At 42.8% G+C, this 17,022-nt stretch overlaps 2 protein-coding genes across 2 annotated transcripts; one reads left to right on the forward strand and one right to left on the reverse strand.

Annotated features, from left to right (window-relative positions):
- The first annotated feature begins 207 nt into the window (after window positions 1-207).
- LOC124038610 (TATA box binding protein) lies at window positions 208-9,520 on the forward strand. Its single transcript, XM_046354669.1, has 8 exons — window positions 208-320; window positions 800-1,007; window positions 1,126-1,451; window positions 1,631-1,718; window positions 5,823-5,914; window positions 6,002-6,169; window positions 6,347-6,441; window positions 8,010-9,520. Exons 2-8 carry the CDS (start codon window positions 957-959, stop codon window positions 8,087-8,089), a joined length of 900 nt encoding a protein of 299 aa, XP_046210625.1. The 5' UTR covers window positions 208-320; window positions 800-956; the 3' UTR covers window positions 8,090-9,520.
- Window positions 9,210-16,742, reverse strand: pdcd2 (programmed cell death 2). The gene is made up of 6 exons (XM_046354668.1): window positions 16,376-16,742; window positions 11,016-11,255; window positions 10,770-10,910; window positions 10,517-10,617; window positions 9,970-10,083; window positions 9,210-9,698 (listed from the first exon to the last, which is right to left on the reverse strand). The coding sequence occupies exons 1-6, from the start codon at window positions 16,662-16,664 to the stop codon at window positions 9,540-9,542; spliced, it is 1,044 nt and encodes a 347-aa protein (XP_046210624.1). The 5' UTR covers window positions 16,665-16,742; the 3' UTR covers window positions 9,210-9,539.
- Between the last annotated feature and the right edge of the window lie 280 nt (window positions 16,743-17,022).

A 17,022-nucleotide genomic window follows, 5' to 3' on the forward strand; every position in this document is an offset into this window, starting at 1 on the left:
ACCAGGGATTATCTTTCTGCTGCCACATATGTAAGGGTTGAGGGGTACTGCTGAAACAGGGATTGAATCAAAGAAAATCACGAAAGAAAATGCATAATGCCAAACTTTTTTTCTTGAACAGCAATTTCTGTTTTGAATTTTGGATAACCTTTGCCTTTGCTCCTGCCAGATAAAATAACCCAAAATGTTATGTGAACTTTGACGCCGGAAGTGTTTAAGTACCATACCGGATATAACTTTTGAGCGAGTGAGCGCATGAACCAGTGAAAGCAGCGGCTAGGTTTTTAATGTCACATTTTAAGTGCCGTTTTAGGGACGTGGTGAGTATTTGAAAATGTTGTCCCATCTCAACTTCACTACTTTGTGTGCAAAACACTTATGACCACCTGAGTGTTGACATGGAAGTAGCTAGCTAGCGTAAATACTACGCTAACGTTAGACTGGCCAGCTCTGCCAATCATCAATTCGGTTGCGATTTTTGCGCCAAACAATTTGTACGCGTTCTGTTAACGTTGGATTTAATTATTCCAATGTGTAATGTTAGTGCTAGCTATATTAAGAGGGATTTCGTGCGCCACTATTGCTGTCTGTAGCTAGCTGAAGGTTTGCAAAGGCTACGTTTGTTAACTAGCTTGCTAACGTTAGCGGTCGTTAGTTTTTAGCTAGCTACTGCTGCATAATGTGGTCTAGTTGAGTCATGATCAAGTTTCTTGACCGCAGGGTTACTTGGTAGCAATTTCACCGGGCTCGATGCTTAGCTAACTTCATGTATGTTTTTTTCCTTCTAATATTCTTTCAGGTCAAAATTATCTAGCTAAGGGGTTCCCTGCTACGCTCTGTTCCAACACATGACTTTTGTCGGCATTTTCAAATACAGAATTGCTCCTAGTCATAGGTCTCTGAATTTATTTCCTTTGAGACGGTCAACAAACTGTCCAACTTCATAATTTGAGGACATGGAGCAGAACAACAGTGTGCCTCCTTTCCAGGGTCTTGCCTCCCCTCAGGTAACTAATTTGACTAATAATACATGTCAGTGAGATGTTTTTGTTGACAACACAGCTTTGCTCACATGTTCTAGATTCAACTAGCCTAATGGAGGGCTTGTTCTCACGTCTTTTACAGGGGGCAATGACACCTGGAATGCCCATCTTCAGCCCCATGATGCCCTATGGCAGTGGTCTGACTCCCCAACCTGTGACGAACACCAACAGCCTGTCTCTCCTGGAGGAGCAGCATCGGCAACAACAGCAGCAGCAGGCTTCGACTCAGCAGGGTGGGGTGTCAGGGGGCTCAGGACAGACGCCACAGCTTTATCACTCCCAAACGGTCACCACCACCACACTGCCAGGAAACACCCCTCTCTACACCACTACACCGCTAACCCCCATGACACCCATCACACCTGCCACACCTGCCTCTGAGAGCTCTGGGATTGTCCCACAACTACAGTAAGTGTTCTTGAATAATGTGTTAGTCTCAACCACTATGTAGGTACTGCTATAAACCTGAAACACAAGAAGCTAAAAGATTAAGGTGAATAGTGACGGTATGATTTTTATAGTGATGTGACCATATCAACAAGGAGAATCTCCCATCCTGATTGCATGGTTTATTTCCTTCTCTCTAGGAATATCGTATCCACTGTGAACTTGGGCTGTAAACTTGACTTAAAAACAATAGCACTCCGAGCTAGAAATGCTGAGTACAATCCAAAGGTAAGCATATTGTTATTATTAATTTGTTACATACACAGATTAGCAGATGCTAACCATTTACCGTTGTGTGAATTGACCATGGTAGCAATGGAATGGGAACAGTTTAGAGGTTATTGGAATTTTGGCAACAGTTAATCTGACTCATGACTGAATCTAAACATTACACTGTTGATTTGATGTCTATTTTACATTTGCTGTACTATAACTAAATCTGAAAATACTCTGAATACATTCAGTAACAAAGTTTTTTTTTGAGGACTAACTGGTGTCTCCAAGTGGCCACACACCTCTCCAATGTGCACAATTCCTAAGTAATTTCAATGCACAGTTGACTCAAAGAATCTTAAAATATAAGGTGCTTTTTAAAAATGTATTTTTTAGCTCTCCTGGCTGTGCCGTTGAGGAACTAGAGCAGCACACTTGTGGTTGTTTTGTTTGGAACACATTCCCGCCATAACACAATTACTGTTTATGCAATCCAAAAGTGGTCCATTATAAATTGCAATCTGGGTCAGATGGGCATCATTTGAAATCATTTGAAAACCTGTTCTCTTGTCAATATGACTAGCTAAGTTATAATATAGGACACAACAGTGTTAGGCTTTCACAATGCAATTCAGGGAAACTGATCATTTTGATTTTAGCTCCAGCAGGGTGTGTCCAAAAGTACAGTGCTAATACACAAATAATCCCCCCGGCCTTGACAAAAAAAAGAATCAAGAAATATCTGAAGAAGCGGTGTCAGTCCGTAATATAAATATGCAGTGTGTGTATGGACAATATATAAGTAATGGTTATGCACATCAGTAGTCAGGTAGCCTAGTGGTTAAGAGTGTTGGGCCAGTAACTGAAAGGTTGCTGGTTCAAATCCCAGAGCTGACTAGATGAAAAATCTGTCTGTGCCCTTCAGCAAGGCACTTAACCCTAATTGCTCCTGTAAGTCACTCGGGATAAGTTTGTCTGCTAAATTATTAAAATGTAGTTAGTGCATTCATAAAGTATTCAGACCCCTTCACTTTATACACATTTTGTTACAGCCTTATTCTAAAATGGGTTATATTAGATTTTTTTTCCTCGTCTACACAATCTGTTATCAAGTTTTATTTCAAGCAAATGTATTACAAATAAAAAAAGATACCTTATTTACACAAGTATTTATGAGACTCAAACTTGAGCTTAGGTGCATCCTGTTATTATTGATCATCCTTGATGTTTCTCCAACTTGATTGGAGTCCACCTGTGGTAAATTCAATTAATTGGACATGATTTTGAAAATTTTATTTTTACCTTTATTTAACTAGGCAAGTCAGATAAGAACAAATTCTTATTTTCAATGACTGCCTAGGGACAGTGGGTTAACTGCCTGTTCAGGGGCATAACGACAGATTTGTACCTTGTCAGCTCGGGGGTTTGAACTTGCAACCTTGCAGTTGCTAGTCCAACGCTCTAACCACTAGGCTACCCTACCCCCGATTTGGAAAGGCACACACCGGTCCCAAAGTTGACCATGCATGTCGGAGCAAAAACCAAGCCACGAGGTCGAAGGAATTGTCCGTAGAGCTCAGAGACAGACTTGTGTCGAGGCACAGATCAAGGGAAGGGTACCAAAGAATTAATGCAGCATTGAAGGTCCCCAAGAATGCAGTGTCCTCCATTCTTAAATTGAAGAAGTTTGGAACCACCAAGACTCTTCCTGGGGCTGGCTGCCTGGCCAAATTGAGCAATCAGGGGAGAAGGACCTTGGTCAGGGAGGTGACAAAGAACTCAATGGTCACTATGACAACTCCAGAGTTTCTCTGTGGAGATGGGGAAAACCTTCCAGAATGACAACCATATTTGCAGCACTCTACCAAGCAGGCCTTTATGGTAGAGTGACCAGATGAAGAGAAGCCACTCTTCAGTAAAAGGCACATGATAGCCCACTTGGAGTTTGTCAAAAGGCTCTGACAAGATTCTCTGGTCTGATGAAACCATGATTAAACTTTGGCCTGAATGTCAAGTCTGGAGGAAACCAGACACCGCTCATCACATGGCCAATAGCATCTCTACGGTAAAGCATGGTGGTGGTGGCAGCATCATGCTGTGGGGATAATTTTCAGGGACTGGGAGACTCATCAGGATCAAAGGAAAGATGAACGGAGCAAAGTACAGAGGTCCTTGATGAAGACCTGACTGGATTGAAGGTTCACCTTCCAGCAGGACATTGACCCTAAGCATGCAGCCAAGACAATATAGGAGTGGCTTCGGGACAAGTCCTTGAGTGGCCCAGCCAGAGCCCGGACCTGAACCCGATCAAATATCTCTGGAAAGACCTGAAAATAGCTGTGCAGCGACGCTCCCCTTCCAACATGACAGAGCTTGAGAGGATCTACAGAGAAGAATGGGAGAAACTCAACAAATACAGGTGCCCCAAGCTTGTAGCGTCATAACCTAGAAGACTCGAGGCTGTAAATGCTGCCAAAGTGCTTCAACAAAATACTGAGAAAAGGGTCTGAATACTTATGTAAATGTGATATTTCAGTTTTAAATATTTGCAAACATTTCTAAAAAGCTGTTTTTGCTTTGTCAATATGGGGTATTGTGTGTAGATTGAAGAGACAATTTAATCAATTTTACGTTACAGCCTTATGTTACATTATAGCCTTATTCTGTATACGTCTGGCCCTTCTTTGGACACTGTGTTAACAACCCTCCAGGCAAGCTTCAATGCCATACAACTCTCCTTCCGTGGCCTCCAATTGCTCTTAAATACAAGTAAAACTAAATGCATGCTCTTCAACCGATCGCTACCTGCACCTACCCGCCTGTCCAACATCACTACTCTGGACGGCTCTGACTTAGAATACGTGGACAACTACAAATACTTAGGTGTCTGGTTAGACTGTAAACTCTCCTTCCAGACCCATATCAAACATCTCCAATCCAAAGTTAAATCTAGAATTGGCTTCCTATTTCGCAACAAAGCATCCTTCACTCATGCTGCCAAACATACCCTTGTAAAACTGACCATCCTACCAATCCTCGATTTTGGCGATGTCATTTACAAAATAGCCTCCAATACCCTACTCAACAAATTGGATGCAGTCTATCACAGTGCAATCCGTTTTGTTACCAAAGCCCCATATACTACCCACCACTGCGACCTGTACGCTCTCGTTGGCTGGCCCTCGCTTCATACTCGTCGCCAAACCCACTGGCTCCATGTCATCTACAAGACCCTGCTTGGTAAAGTCCCCCCTTATCTCAGCTCGCTGGTCACCATAGCATCTCCCACCTGTAGCACACGCTCCAGCAGGTATATCTCTCTAGTCACCCCCAAAACAAATTCTTTCTTTGGCTGCCTCTCCTTCCAGTTCTCTGCTGCCAATGACTGGAACGAACTACAAAAATCTCTGAAACTGGAAACACTTATCTCCCTCACTAGCTTTAAGCACCAACTGTCAGAGCAGCTCACAGATTACTGCACCTGTACATAGCCCACCTATAATTTAGCCCAAACAACTACCTCTTTCCCAACTGTATTTAATTTATTTATTTATTTTGCTCCTTTGCACCCCATTATTTTTATGTCTACTTTGCACATTCTTCCATTGCAAAACTACCATTCCAGTGTTTTACTTGCTATATTGTATTTACTTTGCCACCATGGCCTTTTTTGTCTTTTACCTCCCTTCTCACCTCATTTGCTCACATTGTATATAGACCTGTTTATACTGTATTATTGACTGTTTGTTTTACTCCATGTGTAACTCTGTCGTTGTATCTGTCGAACTGCTTTGCTTTATCTTGGCCAGGTCGCAATTGTAAACGAGAACTTGTTCTCAACTTACCTACCTGGTTAAATAAAGGTGAAATAAATAAATACAAATTCTAAACATGTGGAAAAGGAATTCGGAAATTATTCAGACCCCATGTCGAATACACAGCTCATCCTATATAATAACTACCTTTTCCAAATCATTGTCAGGGCCCAGGGAAAGGTGAAATGGGACCAAGCTAAAATGCCAACTAGAATGGGCCTGAAAGGCATGTTGCTTCTGGTCCGAGAATGTCCCACCAAAACACTGTTGTTCTATTGAACAAATTTGCAACTTTGTCTTACAGCGATTTGCTGCTGTTATCATGAGAATACGAGAGCCAAGAACAACTGCACTTATCTTCAGCTCTGGGAAAATGGTGTGCACAGGAGCCAAAAGGTTAGTATCTTCTTTCAACAAAGAAAAAACACAAAACATATGAGAACATCTATTTAAAGGCCTCATGCTCCCTCTTCCCCCTCCCAGTGAAGAGCAGTCCCGCCTGGCGGCCAGGAAATATGCCAGAGTCGTGCAGAAGTTGGGCTTCCCAGCCAAATTCCTTGATTTCAAGATACAGAACATGGTGGGCAGCTGTGATGTCAAATTCCCCATTCGGTTAGAGGGACTTGTACTAACTCACCAGCAGTTCAGCAGGTTTGTAAAATTCACTACTGCAATATTCAAGTCTGTAATAGCTGAGGAGATGCATTGTCATACTTGGTATTCTGTCATTTTGTTCATTATTTATAATACTGCGATTGGTATTCCTAAAGTGATTTAGTACTGAGAGCAAAGATCATAAGTAGGCCTAATCGTTTTCTTGTTTTTCAGTTATGAACCGGAGTTGTTCCCTGGGCTAATCTATAGAATGATCAAACCCAGAATTGTCCTGTTGATATTCGTTTCAGGCAAAGTTGTATTAACAGGTGAGTTTTTCTCCTTTTCCTAATGACATACAGTGCCTTGCAAAAGTATTCACCCCCTTGGTGTTTTTCTTTATTTTGTTGTTTTACAACCTGTAATTTAAATAGATTTGGATATCATGTAATGGACAAACACAAAGTCAATTGGTGAAGTGAAATTAAGAAACTAACTTGTTTAAAAAAAGATATATGGAAAAGTGGTGCGTGCATATGTATTCACCCCTTTGCTAAGAAGCACCTAAATAAGAAATAACCAATTACCTTCAGAAGTCACATAAGTTAGATTGCACACAAGTGGACTTTATTTAAGTGTCACATGATTTCTGTTCTGAAAGGCCCCACTACCAAGCAAGCGGCACTATGAAGACCAAGGAGCTCTCCAAACCGGTCAGGGACAAAGTTGTGGACAAGTACAGATTAGGTTTGGGTTATAAAAAATATCCTAAACTTTGAACATCCCACGGAGCACCGTTAGATCCATTATTAAAAAATTGAAAGAATATGGCACCACAAACCTGCCAAAAGAGCGCTGCCCACCAAACTCACAGACCATGCAAGGAGGGCATTAATCAGAGGCAACAAAGATAACCCTGCAGGAGCTGCAAAACTCCAGTGGAGATTGGAGTATCTGTCCATTGGACCACTTTAAGCCATACACTCCACAGAGCTGGGCTTTACGGAAGAGTGTCCAGAAAAAAATCCATTGCTTAAAGAAAACAATTAGCAAACATGTTTGGTGTTTGCTAAAAGGAATATGGGAGACTCCCGAAACATATGGAAGAAGGTACTCTGGTCAGATGAGACTAAAATTGAGCTTTTTGGCCATCAAGGAAAACAATATGTCTGGTGCAAACCCAACACCACATCACCCCGAGAATACCATCCCCACAGTGAAGCATGGTGGTGTGGATGTTTTTCATTGGCAGGGACTGGGAAACTGGTCAGAATTAAACGATGGCGCTAAATACAGGTACCTTCTTGAGGGAAACCTATTTCAGTCTTCCAGAGATTTGAGACTGGGATCGAGGTTCACCTTCCAGCAGGACAATGACCCTAAGCATACTGCTAAAGCAACACTCGAATGGTTTAAGGGGAAACATTTTAAATGTCTTTGAATGGCCTAGTCAAAGCTCAGACCTCGATCCAACTGAGAACCCATCCAACTTGAAGGAGCTGGAGCAGTTTCGCCTTGAAGAATGGGCAAAAATCCCAGTGGCTAGATGTGCCAAGCTTATAGAGACACCCCAAGAGACTTGCAGCTGTAATTGCTGCAAACGGTGGCTCTATAAAGTATTGACTTTGGGGGGGGGTTGAATAGTTATGCACACAAGTTATGTTTTTTGTTGTCTGGTTTCACATTTAAAAAATATTTAGCATCTTCAAAGTGGTAGGCATGTTGTGTAAATCAAATGATACAAACCCCCAAAAATACATTTTAATTCCAGGTTGTAAGACAACAAAATAGGAAAAATGCCAAGGGGGGTGAATACTTTGGCAAGCAACGGTAGAAAAAGGGAATTTGTTGTCAAATGTAACTTGCGTATTTTCCTATTGTTGCTGCTTATTTCAAGGTGCGAAGGTGAGAGGAGAAATTTATGAAGCATTTGAAAACATCTACCCAATCTTGAAAGGATTCAGGAAGACGACGTAAATATTTGTCTGACATTATTTTTAAATGTGTTTTAATAGTCACAGGGACACTTGTCCTTTGTTGTGACCCGTTCCTTTGGGACTCTGATTGGACCTGCACAGTTTAATCAACAAAGCAGGGACCACTCCTATTCACCTTAAAGGGATCATTCTGAGATGTTGGCAATGAGGCCTTTTATCTACTTAGTCAGATGACCTCGTGGATACCATTTTTATGTCTGTTTCCAGTATGAAGGAAGTTAAATGTAGTTTCTTGAGTTAATGTTAACTAGCTTTAGCATGCTAGCAGATACCCGTAGATTTCCAGTCACTGCACTAATGCTAGTTAGCATTGGCTCACGAAAATACCACAACTTCCTTCATACTGGACATGCATGGTATTTATGAGTAGATCTGAATCTGGGGGAGTAGATAAAGGTGATACTTGGAGAAATGCTGTATTTTAGCAGTTTTTTTTATTTTATTTAAGTGACTTGCTTATTAAATAAGGCAGTCTTGGCTGGCTCTTTAATTTTTCTAAAGTAGGTTTTATTGTTAACCTACAGTTTCTCAGTGCATCTTTGTCCACACATTCCCTAGACATTTTAAGATTCATAATTTAAATGGTTTTTAGTCTTTTTCATTGTATGAAGAATCTCACTTGGGATTGTATCGCAGCAAGGCTTAACTACCCAATTTGTCATTATTTTAACATTGTTTGGACGACTGGTACTGAAGGCAAGAAAATGGAACATTAATGCCTTATTCTGCATCTTTGGAATGTTAGTCTTCTCTGTATGTACCTCATGTCTTATTTCTCATTCAGTTTTTGGTCATGATTGAAGAACCCTCATGTTTTAATGCTATAATGGACTAACTAGCCTAATTCACCATGGATTTTGTTTCATTTTACACACTGTATTTTTGGTCTACCATGAAAGCCCTGTCAGTAATTTGTTTGTTTTAAATGTTATTTTGCTACCTTGTGCACAGTTAAATGTTTCCTTACTAATTCTGATCTCCCTCCTTTAGTTTAAAAAGCTTTGTCTTCAGGGTATGGCAAGATTTACAACAATCCAGGGAATGACTGTACATGGATTTGAGATAGCATGACCAGTAATGAATGGACTCACAATGTCACATGACATTAACATGCGTTTTAATTTGAGTTTTAATGCTCAAAAAATGACATTGCATTACAGAAATGTTTTTAAACCAGTTGAAGCTATGCAAACTACTAGTCCTATGGCAAAACAAATGACATGTTTTTTGCTTATGGTGATAAAGTAAGAATGTAACAACCTGAAGTAAGATTCCTCAAAACAAAATGTATGAGCGATTTGGAACAGAGTGACTGTTTATGCGTAGTTTCTCTAGGAAAGGAAATAGCCACTGAGACAAAAGGACAGTATAACTATGCAAAAACCCCACTAAATATTTTCTTGACTAGGTACATTTGGATTTTATTACAATTATTTCTGTTCTGTGAAATCTTGTTTCCAGATGAATTCAGAAGAGTACTTGTTGCCTTGGTCACAGCTGTCAGCACATGTGTAGACAGCCAAGGTTCCCCAGTCTATACTGGCATCAGTGCTGTCCACTTTCAGATCATTCAGTAGCTGGGGCATGACCTGTTGCGATGCAAAACACTATCAGCACATTGTCATTTATAAACAGCAAGCCTTAGACGTTGAAACATTAAGGACTGGTTTTCCGGACCCAGACTAAGTTCTGTCCTGGATCAAAGATCTCCACTGAAAGTGTGGTTTAGTCCAGGATTAGGCTTACGGGGTGTATTCATTAGTCGCAGACCACTGCAAACCATTTACTCTAGGATCTAAACAAAGAAATTGAGGGACCTACCTCAATTTGTTTAATAGAAACTGTTTTTGTTGCAATTACCTGAAATTCAAAGATACGACTGGAACCACATGAACAATGCGGGATGCTCTTCTCCACAGGAACATGTTCAGATGAAACCCAAAGAGGAGAGCCATCTCTGAAATATCGCAAAACCTACAATAACACAATATTATGGTCTTCAGTCATTTAGGAAACCCAGAACTAAAATAATAATTTAATCAGGTGCCCGATTAAGTTCTGAGGGAGATGTATGAGAATATACTAATAAGTCTCCACCCGGCTAAATGGAAACTCAGCCAGAGCATTCGCCGAATGTCACCTCCCCTTATGAAATTCAAAAGCTGTGAATACCTGCGAAATCGTGATTTGTCCAAATGAACATTGACAGAAAAAAATAGTCTTTGCATCTGTCTTGACAGAAGCTACGATGCACATCATTTAGGATGGTGTCTGTCCACAAGCGATTTGTTTCAAGTAAAAAATGTAAAAAATATTCATTTCAGAGTTATCTACACGATGGCCAAATATATATTTGAGTAATTCTGATGCTCTTCATGTCTGAGGATTCTGCTTGAAGAGTTGTTACCTGATGTGGCTCTGATGCAATCCTCCGTTTAAACTTCTGGAACACTTTGCCATCTTCGGTTTCCTGCATGGCCATGTTTTCAAGTTCTGTCTCAGCCAAATCTGTGGAATAGAAAGTATGCTTTTATACAACAGAAATTGTAATCATGTATAGACTCTTAGGTTGGATCCAACGTCAACATTTTCTCTCATCCTCCTTTTGGCGTCTTAATGGATCTGAAAAGACTAGGCATGTAAATGCAATGCAGCCTTACCATCAACTAAGGAGGAGCATTCCACATTATTCTGTGCATCCCCCACCATTTGACTAGACTCTTCTTTCTGATGTTCCTCAGGCTCTGTGACCAGTTCCAACTCGGGGAACAGGAATGGGGAAGGCACTGCACTGGACGGCACTAAACATGTATTGAAAGTTAAATTTTTATCTTTCAGGCGAGCAGAAAACACAATTTCATCATTATTACAAATAGTGTAACAGTTTATGGTAGCAGTATAATTACCTTGTTTGCAACACTCTTTCTTGTGACAGTGTTTCCAGTCTATGGTCTGGTGTTCTTTGCTGCAGTAGGACACTGCATGGCATTTAGAGCAAACTTTTTGACCGGGACAGCCACAGAGCTTGCATAGTTTAACCCCTGAACCGTGGACACAGGGGTCACGCTCAGTCCAATTGGGGTCTTCATCAGATGGAGGATTGTAGGGATAAAAGTCGTTTCTCCTTGGCAACTGGCTACGAAATACTAGAAAAGAGTAATCTCAATGTCAGCTTGAGCAGAATAAAAGCAGATGAACATCATTAGTTTCAAGTTTGATTAGTCGTATGTACAGGATAAACATGGTATACGCCGTCTAACGAAACGCTTAGTTGCAGGTTCCTTCTGGACAATGTAACAAGAAATAAAATAACATGAACATAAATGTCTCAATAGAATAAACATTTTAGCACAAGTATAATACAGGAAGGGACAATTTAATTGTCCAATATGTATGTGTATTGGGGAAGAGAGGGACTTGGGGGTTAAGTGTTTAAATTGTGCAGTATTGGCAATAGTAAATAAGCGTTTGCTAGCAGCCATTGTGGTGTGTGTGCGCAGTCAGAGCAGGTGGTCAGTCCAGTTCAAGTGTTCAGCAGACTCAAATCAAATTTTATTTGTCACATACACATGGTTAGCAGATGTTAATGCGAGTGTAGTGAAATGCTTGTGCTTCTAGTTCCGACAATGCAGTGATAACCAACAAGTAATCTAACTAACAATTCCAAAACTACTGTCTTATACACAGTGTAAGGGGATAAGGAACATGTACATAAGGATATATGAATGAGTGATGGTACAGAGCAGCATACAGTAGATGGTATCGAGTACAGTATATACATATGAGATGAGTGTGTAGACAAAGTAAACAAAGTGGCATAGTTAAAGTGGCTAGTGATACATGTGTTACATAAGGATGCAGTCGATGTTGTAGAGTACAGTATATACATATGCATATGAGATGAATAATGTAGGGTAAGTAACATTATATAAGGTAGCATTGTTTAAAGTGGCTAGTGATATATTTACATCATTTCCCATCAATTCCCATTATTAAAATGGCTGGAGTTGGGTCAGTGTCAATGACAGTGTGTTGGCAGCAGCCACTCAATGTTAGTGGTGGTTGTTTAACAGTCTGATGGCCTTGAGATAGAAGCTGTTTTTCAGTCTCTCGGTCCCAGCTTTGATGCACCTGTACTGACCTCGCCTTCTGGATGATAGCAGGGTGAACAGGCAGTGGTTCGGGTGGTTGATGTCCTTGATGATCTTTATGGCCTTCCTGTAACAACGGGTGGTGTAGGTGTCCTGGAGGGCAGGTAGTTTGCCCCCGGTGATGCGTTGTGCAGTCCTCACTACCCTCTGGAGAGCCTTACGGTTGAGGGCGGAGCAGTTGCCGTACCAGGCGGTGATACAGCCCGCCAGGATGCTCTCGATTGTGCATCTGTAGAAGTTTGTGAGTGCTTTTGGTGACAAGCCAAATTTCTTCAGCCTCCTGAGGTTGAATAGGCGCTGCTGCGCCTTCTTCACGACGCTGTCAGTGTGAGTGGACCAATTCAGTTTGTCTGTGATGTGTATGCCGAGGAACTTAACTAGCTACCCTCTCCACTACTGTTCCATCGATGTGGATAGGGGGGTGTTCCCTCTGCTGTTTCCTGAAGTCCACAATCATCTCCTTAGTTTTGTTGACGTTGAATGTGAGGTTATTTTCCTGACACCACACTCCAAGGGCCCTCACCTCCTCCCTGTAGGCCGTCTCGTCGTTGTTGGTAATCAAGCCTACCACTGTTGTGTCGTCCGCAAACTTGATGATTGAGTTGGAGGCGTGCGTGGCCACGCAGTCGTGGGTGAACAGGGAGTACAGGAGAGGGCTCAGAACGCACCCTTGTGGGGCCCCCGTGTTGAGGATCAGCGGGGAGGAGATGTTGTTGCCTACCCTCACCACCTGGGGCGGCCCGTCAGGAAGTCCAGTACCCAGTTGCACAGGGCGGGGTCGAGACCCAGGGTCTCGAGCTTGATGGCGAGCTTGGAGGGTACTATGGTGTTGAATGCCGAGCTGTAGTCGATGAACAGCATTCTCACATAGGTATTCCTCTTGTCCAGGTGGGTTAGGGCAGTGTGCAGTGTGGTTGAGATTGCATCGTCTGTGGACCTATTTGGGCGGTAAGCAAATTGGAGTGGGTCTAGGGTGTCAGGTAGGGTGGAGGTGATATGGTCCTTGACTAGTCTCTCAAAGCACTTCATGATGACGGAAGTGAGTGCTACGGGGCAGTAGTCGTTTAGCTCAGTTACCTTAGCTTTCTTGGGAACAGGAACAATGGTGGTCCTCTTGAAGCATGTGGGAACAGCAGACTGGTATAGGGATTGATTGAATATGTCCGTAAACACACCGGCCAGCTGGTCTGCGCATGCTCGGAGGGCGCGGCTGGGGATGCCGTCTGGGCCTGCAGCCTTGCGAGGGTTAACACGTTTAAATGTCTTACTCACCTCGGCTGCAGTGAAGGAGAGACTGCATGTTTCCGTTGCAGGCCGTGTCAGTGGCACTGTATTGTCCTCAAAGCGGGCAAAAAGTTATTTAGTCTGCCTGGGAGCAAGACATCCTGGTCCGTGACTGGGCTGGATTTCATCTTGTAGTCCGTGATTGACTGTAGACCCTGCCACATGCCTCTTGTGTCTGAGCCATTGAATTGAGATTCCACTTTGTCTCTGTACTGACGCTTAGCTTGTTTGATAGCCTTATGGAGGGAATAGCTGCACTGTTTGTATTCAGTCATGTTGCCAGACACCTTGCCCTGATTAAAAGCAGTGGTTCGCGCTTTCAGTTTCACGCGAATGCTGCCATCAATCCACGGTTTCTGGTTAGGGAATGTTTTTATCGTTGCTATGGGAACGACATCTTCGACGCACGTTCTAATGAACTCGCACACCGAATCAGCGTATTCGTCAATATTCCCATCTGACGCAATACGAAACATGTCCCAGTCCACGTGATGGAAGCAGTCTTGGAGTGTAGAGTCAGCTTGTTCTGACCAGCGTTGGACAGACCTCAGCGTGGGAGCCTCTTGTTTTAATTTCTGTCTGTAGGCAGGGATCAGCAAAATGGAGTCGTGGTCAGCTTTTCCGAAAGGGGGCGGGGCAGGGCCTTATATGCGTCGCGGAAGTTAGAGTAACAATGATCCAAGGTTTTACCACCCCTGGTTGCGCAATCGATATGCTGATAAAATTTAGGGAGTCTTGTTTTCAGATTGGCTTTGTTAAAATCCCCAGCTACAATGAATGCAGCCTCCGGATAAATGTTTTCCAGTTTGCAAAGAGTTAAATAAAGTTCGTTCAGAGCCATCGATGTGTCTGCTTGGGGGGGATATATACGGCTGTGATTATAATCGAAGAGAATTCTCTTGGAAGATAATGCGGTCTACATTTGATTGTGAGGAATTCTAAATCAGGTGAACAGAAGGATTGGAGTTCCTGTATGTTTCCTTCATCACACCATGTCCCGTTAGTCATGAGGCATACGCCCCCGCCACTCTTCTTACCAGAGAGATGTTTGTTTGTCGGCGCGATGCGTGGAGAAACCCGTTGGCTGCACCGCCCTGGATAGCGTTTTCCCAGTAAGCCATGTCTCCGTAAAGCAAAGAACGTTGCAGTCTCTGATGTCCCTCTGGAATGCCACCCTTGCTCGGATTTCATCAACCTTGTTGTCGAGAGACTGGACATTGGCAAGAAGAATACTGGGAAGTGGTGCGCGATGTGCCCTTTTTCGGAGTCTGACCAGAACACCGCCGCGTTTCCCTCTTTTTCGGAGTCGTTTCCTTGGGTCGCTGCATGCGATCCATTCCGTTGTCCTGTTTGTAAGGCAGAACACAGGATCCGCGTCGCGGAAAACATATTCTTGGTCGTACTGATGGTGAGTTGACGCTGATCTTATATTCAGTAGTTCTTCTCGACTGTATGTAATGAAACCTAAGATGACCTGGGGTACTAATGTAAGAAATAACACGTAAAAAACAAAAAACTGCATAGTTTCCTAGGAACGCGAAGCGAGGCGGCCATCTCAGTCGGCGCCGGAAGTGCTACTCTAATGTCTTGTAGATATAAACTGTCTCTGAGCCTGTTAGTATCAGTCCTCATGCTCCAATACTGTATGCCCAATGGTAAGGGAATGAACAGCTCGTGGCTGAGGTGTGTGGGGTCCTTGATGATGCTGTGGGACTTCCTCAGGCATTGTTTCAAGTAGATGTCCTCGATGGGTGGGAACACGGCCCCAGTGATGTACTGGCCTGTCTTCACCACATGCTGGAAGGTCGTGGACAGAGCAATTTGCTTGTCCCAGGCTGTGATGTAACCGGTCAGGACACTCGATGGTGCAGCAGTATTTGGAGAGGACCTGGGGTGGTATGCCAAATTTCATCAGCTGCCTTTGGAAATATTGACACGGGTGGTGGTGTTGGTCCATGTCAAGTCCTTGGTGATGTGGATGCCAAGGAACTTAAAATTGCTGACTACTGCAGTCCTGTTGATGTGGATCGGGCATATTCCTGCCTCTGATTAATATAATCACTCATGTTGCACATAACTACACTCAAGGCTCAGCTGGATAAGGAGCTCACTATGGATCCCAGCAGCTTTTTGCAACTACCAAACCACTTCCTCTTGCCAAGAGACGACCTGGGGTAGTGTCAAAGATTTGTTTAACTCGCCTATGGCCAAAGCCTGGAATTTTAAAAGGGAGCAAATGAGTCAGAGGGGGCAGAGCCAAGCAGGAGCTAGCGAGATCCTATTGGTGCGTTGTAGCATGTATTAGCATTTTTCTGTTAGGGAACGCCTACTCTGAAGTGCACGTGTGAAATAACTCAACGTGCACTACTTCTAAACTATTTTTTTTTTAACCTTTGGAAAAAGGTCAAATCTACTAAACTTAGTCCACCCTGTTTGATTATAGTTTTGAGAACAGAAAACTATTGACGTTTCATCGTTGAGTAAATTGGCATTATGTCGGCCAAAATCCACCTGGCTCCATCTTCCACTGCCGACCACTGGGCTTCCTCTCACTATATTTGGTAGTGAGTGGAAACGTCAACCGGATGCTTCACACATCCAATCGGTGAAATATCTGGCTCATTGCTCCATCTGTGGTAATGTGCTTGCCCTCTAACAGGTTTGCAAATTCAAACCCCACTCCAACTGTTGCACCGCTGTAGCTAACTTTACACTGGTGGGAGCGGTGGATAATCCCAGCCTTTTAGTGTGTCCCTCTCCTTCCCTGACCATGTGACTATGGGTGTAATGTTGATGGGAATGCAATAGCTAGTTTGCGAACAGCCATTTACCTTTCAGACAACGACTGTCGTTTCGTGAATAGCAGTCTGGTGTCTTGCAGCAGAATACAAAAAGAGTTCGGTGAAAACTTCTATCCTGTCCAGTTATTGGAGCGTAAACTTGCATGAGAAATGCGGTAGGAAGATGGCATTTCCCACATTCTAACTCAGGAAGACCTGGGATGTCCAACTGACTCAACCATGCAGGTTTGCCTCCAACTTTGCTGGGGAACTGATGACTCTGTAGTTGCCAGTTTTCGGCCTCCTCCAAAAAGCCAAGAGCAACCCCTGTTTCTGCCATAGTGTTAATTTGATCGTACTCTTTCAATCGCTGGCTAGCTGTCTGTCACGACAAATTCCAACGTGCGTCACTGTTGTCGCTTTTAAATATATCCGGAGTGGAACAGTACTTTTTGGAGGCAACCGTTCCGTGTAATTCGCGCTCCTGCCATATCGCCTATTTGCAATTAAAACACTAGAGAGGGAACAGTGTGATGACCTTATTATAGTTGAAGAGTTCAATCGAATAAATTAACACCTTAAAAATCAGTCTCCTGGGACTGATGGTATATCTGTTGAGTTTTACAAACGTTTTATCAACAGTTAGCCCCATTTCTGTTGGAGGTCTTTTCTAAAAGCATTGCAAATAATGCTCTCCC

This window comes from Oncorhynchus gorbuscha, linkage group LG06 (assembly GCF_021184085.1).
Source record: "Oncorhynchus gorbuscha isolate QuinsamMale2020 ecotype Even-year linkage group LG06, OgorEven_v1.0, whole genome shotgun sequence".
In the NCBI taxonomy this organism is placed as follows: domain Eukaryota; kingdom Metazoa; phylum Chordata; class Actinopteri; order Salmoniformes; family Salmonidae; genus Oncorhynchus; species Oncorhynchus gorbuscha.

Coding starts and splice junctions, on each gene's coding strand:
- LOC124038610 (XM_046354669.1), top strand. CDS start 957: ATGGAGCAGAACAACAGTGTGCCTCCTTTCCAGGGTCTTGCCTCCCCT. Junction 5,915..6,001: donor GTGTGCACAGGAGCCAAAAG/GTTAGTATCTTC, acceptor TCCCCCTCCCAG/TGAAGAGCAGTCCCGCCTGG. Junction 6,442..8,009: donor AGGCAAAGTTGTATTAACAG/GTGAGTTTTTCT, acceptor GCTTATTTCAAG/GTGCGAAGGTGAGAGGAGAA.
- pdcd2 (XM_046354668.1), bottom strand. CDS start 16,664: ATGGCAGAAACAGGGGTTGCTCTTGGCTTTTTGGAGGAGGCCGAAAAC. Junction 11,256..16,375: donor CGACAGTCGTTGTCTGAAAG/GTAAATGGCTGT, acceptor ACTCTTTTCTAG/TATTTCGTAGCCAGTTGCCA. Junction 10,911..11,015: donor GAAAGAGTGTTGCAAACAAG/GTAATTATACTG, acceptor ATACATGTTTAG/TGCCGTCCAGTGCAGTGCCT.